Source organism: Triticum dicoccoides, chromosome 7A (genome assembly GCF_002162155.2).
Source record: "Triticum dicoccoides isolate Atlit2015 ecotype Zavitan chromosome 7A, WEW_v2.0, whole genome shotgun sequence".
NCBI lineage: Eukaryota > Viridiplantae > Streptophyta > Magnoliopsida > Poales > Poaceae > Triticum > Triticum dicoccoides.
The window spans coordinates 657,081,504-657,088,789 of NC_041392.1; the positions used below are offsets into that span (position 1 = coordinate 657,081,504).

The window sequence follows — 7,286 nt, forward strand, 5'->3', positions numbered from 1 at the left end:
GGGATGAGCATTACCCACGCCAGCGACGAGGGGACCTACGGCGCAGGTGGCAGTGGCGGCTGGGAGGAACCCTAATCGCGGCGGCGGTGGGTGGAGGGGAGAATGGGACAATTGATCGAAGTGAGAGGGTCCGGAAGGGGGCGGCCGGGGTTTTCACTTGGTGTAGTATTAGCGCGGCGTACGGGCCGGCGCTACTACTAAGTCCACTAGCTCTAGTGCCGGCGCACAACCCACGCTACAGCTAAGTGGGCTAGCGTTTTGGCCCTGCCGGCCGGGGTTTCGGTTGTGGTTTGGTGGGTTTTGACAGGGTAATGAGGGGTTTTCAGAGTGTTTTGAGAAGAATCAAGGGTTATGGTCATCTCAAAAAATGGGTTAGGGTTGATCATAATTAGTTCAAAAGATATCAGAAAGATATACATATCCTCGTTTTATGCGACTACACGGGCCATGTAATGGCACCGTGCCAGATCCCGAGCAATCGTACCATCGTACGATTTTCTAAGGATTTCAACGGTTCCATCAGGAATGACATGGGGGTACTTTTGGTAACCCGGTGGCACGGCATGCCCCTCCCTCGTCTGTTGAAGGCCTAGGCATGCCACAAGGACATCACAAAGGATTTGCCATGCCGTTACCGGGCATGATTGCATGTGCCGCCTTGCTGGTCTGCAATTTCCGGCGATGAAACCCTAGCAGAGCAATAAATTTCTGAATATTGCACACATGCCCGAAAAATGCGGGGGCATGGCACGTGTCATCCAGTTGCCTCCTTTTAGAGCATGAGAATTTTCAAGGCCAATAGAGCAACAGGACCCGCACTTCCTCCACAAACAGGACACATTCCCTCTCGATACCCAGAGACTAGTTCGGAGATGGTGCGGTTTACTCAGAGATGGTGAGGTTTACAAGCGGCCTCAAGGGAGACTTACTCGAAATGCGACCAAACTTTTACCACCACCTACAGGGGCCATGTGATTACATCGTGTCAGATCCCGAGCAATCCTACCATCATACGATTTTCCGAGGATTTCAACGGTTGCATCAGGAATGACACCGAGGTAATTTCGGTAACCCGGTGGCAGGGCATGCCCATCCCTCATCTGTGCTAGGCCTAGACATGACACAAGGACATCTCAAAGGATTTCCTATGCCACTGCTGGGCATGATTTTCATGTGCTGCCTTGCTGATTCGCAATTTCCGGCGATGAAACCCTAGCAGAGCAATAAAATTCTCCAATATTGCACGCGTGCCTGAAAAATGCAGGGGCGTGGCACGTGTCATGTAGTTGCCCCCTTTTAGAGCACGAGAAGTTTTGAGGCCAATGGAGCAATAGGACCCACACTTCCTGCACAAACCAGACATGTTCCCTTTGCCCTCGGCATTAACATGTGTTTGCCGAGATGCTCCCTTTGTCGAGAGTCACACTCGGCGTCTCTTACTTTGCCGAGTGTCCGTGGTTTGGCTCTCAACCAAGACCATGACACCCGGCGTATACGAAATTTCCAGTAGTGCATGAACAATCCATTCCTATAAGAGACCCACTTCTTATAAAGACAACAACAGTTTCATATTGAGATCATGTGTGCGGTGAAAAGTGATAAATCTGCATACAACGGCACATATGGGAGACGCGGCTGAAAGATTAGCATAGCAAGGCGCATATGGCAGACCACTTTGACTTGTCAATGATCCATACCGTATCGTAGCACATTAATGTGGAAGGTGACCCCACAGTGAAGAAGATCAAGTTAAATTCCGAATGAAATGCAATCCAACGGGAATCAACCGGATGGATAGCAAACTGATAGGAATCAGTAACATTTGTCCCTCCAAGTAAGTATGAAGTTTCAGCACGATGCTTCAATATCCATTGTTTGCTGTCATAGTCCTTGAGAACATAGACAACTAGTCGAACCACATCACAATGTTGGTCTTTCTCAAAATTGGCATAATGCAGGCGACCCTATGACTGCCGAATAAAACCATCATATAGATGACCAGGGATACCGATATTCACTCATGTTTCCTCCTCCTTGTCCACCACACCTAGACAATGAGATGAACTTTTGCCATAGGCGTGAAAATGCAACCAGCCGTTGAGGAAGACATCGGCCGACCAAGGAGTAAGAAGCTCCATATTTTCGCCCCATTTGTCTTCCTTATGATCCTATCTCCTGGTTTATGACGAATACACCTCCACTCTACCAAGGTAGAAATTAAAGTCGACATCCTCTAGCAACACAAACACATAGAAGTGGGAAGACATGGCCGAATCAAAACCCAGACGCACTATGCCCACCTTGCTAACATAGCTGCGATCGGGCAACAAAACCCACTCCTTTGTGACAGGGTTGCACACGATGTAACAGAACTCATCACCCAGAGCGGAGACATCGCAACAGTGACATAGAAGGAGGCCATTGCAGCAGTCCAGTAGATCGATGCGCTCGTGGCTGGGAAGAAAGGTGAAAGAGGTGTCGATCGGAGGGCAGCTTTCCGCAAGACACTGGCGAAGCAAACTTCTAATTCTAGAGACAACTCCCCTTTGTCGCTCCTAGTGTAGAAGAAGCCAGCTAGACTTTGAGGGCGCTTCCTGTGGTTATCGGGGTTGTCGATAAGGCTGAGCCAGTGCTTGGAGACGCACTTGAAGCAGTACACCGACCTCACAGGGACGCGCGAGAGTATCTCAACAAGCAGGTCGTCGGAGAGTCACTCTGCCGTCATGCCCCCGTGGGGAGGAGAGGAAGATATGCACAAACAAAGAGGAGAGGTCAGGCCAGGGGATCGGAGGAGTTGGCGATGGTTTATACTGCTGCTCTGCGTACTGGATACGACTTGAAACACGTGTTGGTTTTCACCCTCAGGAAAGATCACATCAAAGTAACAGAACACACGCGCATGAAAAACTTTGCCAAGGGCACGTGGCGTGCCCTTCTTTTCATTTATTTCTTCTCAAATCCACGGGTTCTATACATAGAAAATTGCAGCACTTATGTACTTTGTATACACACTTGGGAGCAGACCCAACGCCACTTGACAAAGGACTTCATCATCTACTCGGATGACATAACCTAGACGAGCTGATTAGTGATTACAACTTGTGCTACCAGGACAGGACACGGCTAATACCTATACTACTCCTAATTCACTGCTGTAGCATACTAGTACGCGACTAGGTTTGGTTTATTTCCAACAGTGGACTTACTCCCGCGGGCGAGAGCGATCCGCCGGCATGGACATGGCGGCGGAAGATGGCGCCTGTGGTGCCGTAGAGCGAGGAGGAAGGGGATTGAAGCCTACAACTATGACGGGCTCGGGACTTTGGTTTTCTTGCTAGCAGGCCCTCAGTGGGTCGTCGAATGGGCTGAACAATGAAGCTCTCTCGACAATTCATCACTCTGGTCTGCATTAGCAGCTTGTTGCCTTACTTTTTCACACACAGACACACGCAAAAATGAGCTAACACAGGTAAAAAAAACCTTCTAAGTTCTCTTGATAATTCCAAGAAAAAATCTTGTTGTCAATCTCCCTTGTGGCCGCGGAATAAAAGTCCTGAACAAAAATGCATTATGCCATGAGATGAGCTATAGCAATGGGTTTATGATGAAACAAGAACAAATTTAGTTTTCTTTTCCGTCTCGCAAGACGATTAGGGCAAAACCTTCTGTCCCTTGCCTCCGCCAACAAGCCTATGGATACGTCTCCACTTTGGCTGCCACACTGGCGGTCGATGGCGAGGAGGGGAATCCTGGTGGCCTTGGCTCTGGCTAGTAGATAGGTTATGGTTTTAGTCCCCGGCGATGCTTAGACGAATGGTCGCGCTTTTTCTTCCGGTCAGTTTTCCGGGCTTCGGCATGTCTCAAGTTCGTTTGCCGGGATGGATTAGAAGGAGTTCTGGCATAGAATCCTGCCAGCTCCTCGGGGCAGAGGTCATTGTCCGGTGGCCTAGCCGAAGGCCAGCACCACGACCCAATACCTTGTGGCTGGATTGCATTCACACACGAGGCACAGTTTTTGAATAATTAGTCTCAGGGAAATCAGCGACAATACCCGTGGAATGGCCATTGTCCGGTGGCCTAGCCGAAGGCCAGCACCACAACCCAATACCTTGTGGCCGGATTGCATTCACACACGAGGCACAGATTTTGAATAATTAGTCTCAAGGAAATCAGCGACAATACCCGCGGAATGGCCATTGTCCGGTGGCCTAGCCGAAGGCCAGCACCACGACCCAATACCTTGTGGTTGGATTGCATTCACACACGAGGCACATATTTTGAATAATTAGTCTCAGGGAAATCAGCGACAATCCCCGCGGAACGAACCACCATTGCTCCAAACTTAAAAGCATGAAGGCATCAGGGCACTCCAGTCAGAGAGAGGACGAGATTCATCATTCAAGCAGGCACACCCTACTAAGCTGCTAAATTTGCATAAGAACATGTAAGATAGCAGTACCTAGTTTTCCAAAGGTTTTCCAGCTCAAGGCAATCAATTCCCATGATGACCTTCTCAGCACGAATGTCCTGGAAGATGAACATCATCCCGGTACGCAAATGCCACAGCAGTAAGTTGAATTACCTCTCTTATTTAACACATCAGAGTTCTGAACTGGAGTTTATGTGGACCATTATAGTATGACTGACATGGGAAGTGCACTGTGGCGACATCGCTTACTTTAAACTCTTTAAACCTACCTACGTGAACAAAATCCACAAACACAAAGACGATGACTTCCTAGTTTTCTGGAGCAGTTTTATGTTAAAAGTTGTCTACCAAGAGGATGAACGTTATGATCCACAATATTTCCTATTTGATAAACAACAGTATTGTGCCTGTGATGTTATGCTAACAGCATAACCTATTTGAATCAGACAAGTTAACAACACCAAAAGAAGTGACAATGTAATCAGCCAAAGTGTATCATATCCTCTGGTGTCTAGAACCATTGATATAACAAATAAGCACATACAATAGAAAGTACATTGAACATTTGAATAAGCCATTTGAGAGAAATCAGCCACAATGCCCCCAGAACGAGTCACCATTGCTCCAAACTTACAAGCATATAAAACATCAGAACATTCAATCACAGACCAAACCAAATCCAAGCAGACGTACCAAACCCGATGCTCCATAGACAATATAGCACAAATAATTGACATCACTTGTGTAACGATTGTAACTCTTCATACAGCGGCACATATGGCAGATATGGTGGATTGACATTTTCAAGATTGCATATCACTTTGAGTTGCCGACGATCCATATCACAGAACATGAACGTTCTATCCCAGCCCAACGTGAAGAAGATCAAGTTACATTCCGGATGAATTGCAATCCAACAAAAGTCCTCCTCAATGTCTACATCATGTCGCCCTCCAAATAGAAGTGAACTTTCAATGCTATGCTTCATTATCCATTCTTTACTATTATAGTCTTCGAGAATATAAACTAGCAGTCGAACAACCTGATCATCATTTTCATCTCTTTCAAAACCAGCATAATACAAGCAGCCCTGTGACTGCTGCATAAAACCATCATTCAGAGTAGGAACACGAGAGTATATCATTGTTTCCGCCTCCTTGTCGGCAGCTAGACACAGGGTAGAGTGATTGACATCGGCGAAAAAATGCAGACTACCATTAAGATATGCAGCTGAGTGAACACGAACGAGATCAATATCCCAGTACCATTTCTTCTCCTTATGAACCCACCTCCCGGTTTCTGATGAATAGACATATGAACAGACGTCCACTCCCGGGAGACCAAATCCATTTAGTTCGTCCGTCAACAAAAACACATGGAAGTGGGGGGACACGGCTGGATCAAAACCTAAGTGCACAATACCCACCCAGCCAGCATGGTCGCAATGCGGCAACTCAGTCCATTCCTCCGTGGCAGGATTGCACACGACGTAATGGCGCTTGCCACCATAGGCAGATACGCCGTAGAGAAGGAGGCCATTGCAGCAGTCCAAAAGAAAGGCGTTCCGGCCGTAGGGCAGGAAGGTGAGACTGGTGCGACCACGGCTCCCGGATAAATTAGTGAAATGAAGAATTGGATGTACCAATTGCTCCTCCGTGGTGCCCCTGAAGAAGAAGCCGGTCAGGGTCCGGGGGAGCTTCCGGCGGTAGGTGCGGTCGTTGATGAGGCCGAGCCAGTGCTTGGAGACGCACTTGAAGCGGCAGAGCGACCTGGCGGGCACGCGCGAGAGTATCTCGACTAGGAGGTCGTCGGTGAGTCTCTCGGCCGCCGTCTCGCTGCCGCTGGGAGGAGAAGAGGATGACCTGCACACAGAGATGGAGAAGTGGTCTCAGGGGATCGTGTGAAGAAGGGAGAGGAAGGTCGCAATGATTCATGGCGATGTCTGTTCTGCGTACCTGATCCGAGTTGATTTGCGTCCGTCCTCCCACTGGCGAGCTCGATCCACCGGTGTGGACCTGGCGGCGGCAGCGCCGTCAAACGCGGAGCAGGGGTGATGAAACCTAGGGGGGCGGGGGAGGGGATTTAAACCTAGGGGGAGGCTAATGGGCCGTCATTAGTATATTGGGCTAAACCGTACATGTCCCATTTCCACTAGACCCCTTTAAAAATCAACCCAAAAAGAACATAAAAGTAGGAATCTTTATTATATACACCTTCCGTCCCAAAATAAGTGACTCAACTTTGCATTAATTTTGTGCTAAATTTTGTACAAAGTTGAGTCACTTATTTTGAGACAGAGGAAGTACTAGTAAAACGCCCGTGCGTTGCTACGGGTCTAGCACAGGTAAATAAATATGTTCTTAATATGAAAAGGAAACATAAGTAACATACAAGTTTTGTTAGGATCATCTGGGAAAATCCTCCCTGCTACTGCCATCATCGACGATGAAGCCCCTCTTGCCGACATTTCGTGGAGTTGGGCAATGGCATGGCGTGCAACGCCAGCATCGAGGAAGCAGCTAAGCGCCATGGTCGACTAAAGCAGAGCTGCAGTACGAGTGACGTGGTCATGACTCATGAGCAGCTAGCCACCAAGTACAATCAATTGGTCGAGAGTCGAGACCGAAGCCGGATAAACCCAAACGGTGGTGGAAGTCTCCCATGGTGGGCCGGCTCACGACAACATTGTGCTAACATCTCCCTGGGGGACAGCGCGCTCTCCTCTGTATGAATCTAGCGAAGGAGAGAAGGAATATACACAAAGAGATTTTTTTTTTCTTTTCTTGTGTATGCATGTGTTGTTTCATGTAGGAAGATTGTAGTTGTGCTAGCCTAATTAACTAGATCATCAGCGACC

At 48.2% G+C, this 7,286-nt stretch overlaps 1 protein-coding gene across 1 annotated transcript; it reads right to left on the bottom strand.

Annotated features, from left to right (window-relative positions):
* Positions 1-4,928: 4,928 nt before the first annotated feature.
* Positions 4,929-6,959, bottom strand: LOC119333813 (F-box protein At5g07610-like). The gene is made up of 3 exons (XM_037606575.1): positions 6,821-6,959; positions 6,385-6,517; positions 4,929-6,291 (listed from the first exon to the last, which is right to left on the bottom strand). The coding sequence occupies exons 1-3, from the start codon at positions 6,957-6,959 to the stop codon at positions 5,166-5,168; spliced, it is 1,398 nt and encodes a 465-aa protein (XP_037462472.1). The 3' UTR covers positions 4,929-5,165.
* Positions 6,960-7,286: the final 327 nt, after the last annotated feature.

Excerpts from the sequence above, each read along its gene's own strand:
- LOC119333813 (XM_037606575.1), bottom strand. The coding sequence starts at position 6,959 with ATGGCGCTTAGCTGCTTCCTCGATGCTGGCGTTGCACGCCATGCCATT. Across the intron at positions 6,518-6,820 it reads AGATGATCCTAACAAAACTT|GTTTAAATCCCCTCCCCCGC; the intron begins GTATGTTACTTA and ends GCCTCCCCCTAG. Across the intron at positions 6,292-6,384 it reads CGCAAATCAACTCGGATCAG|GTCATCCTCTTCTCCTCCCA; the intron begins GTACGCAGAACA and ends CTCTGTGTGCAG.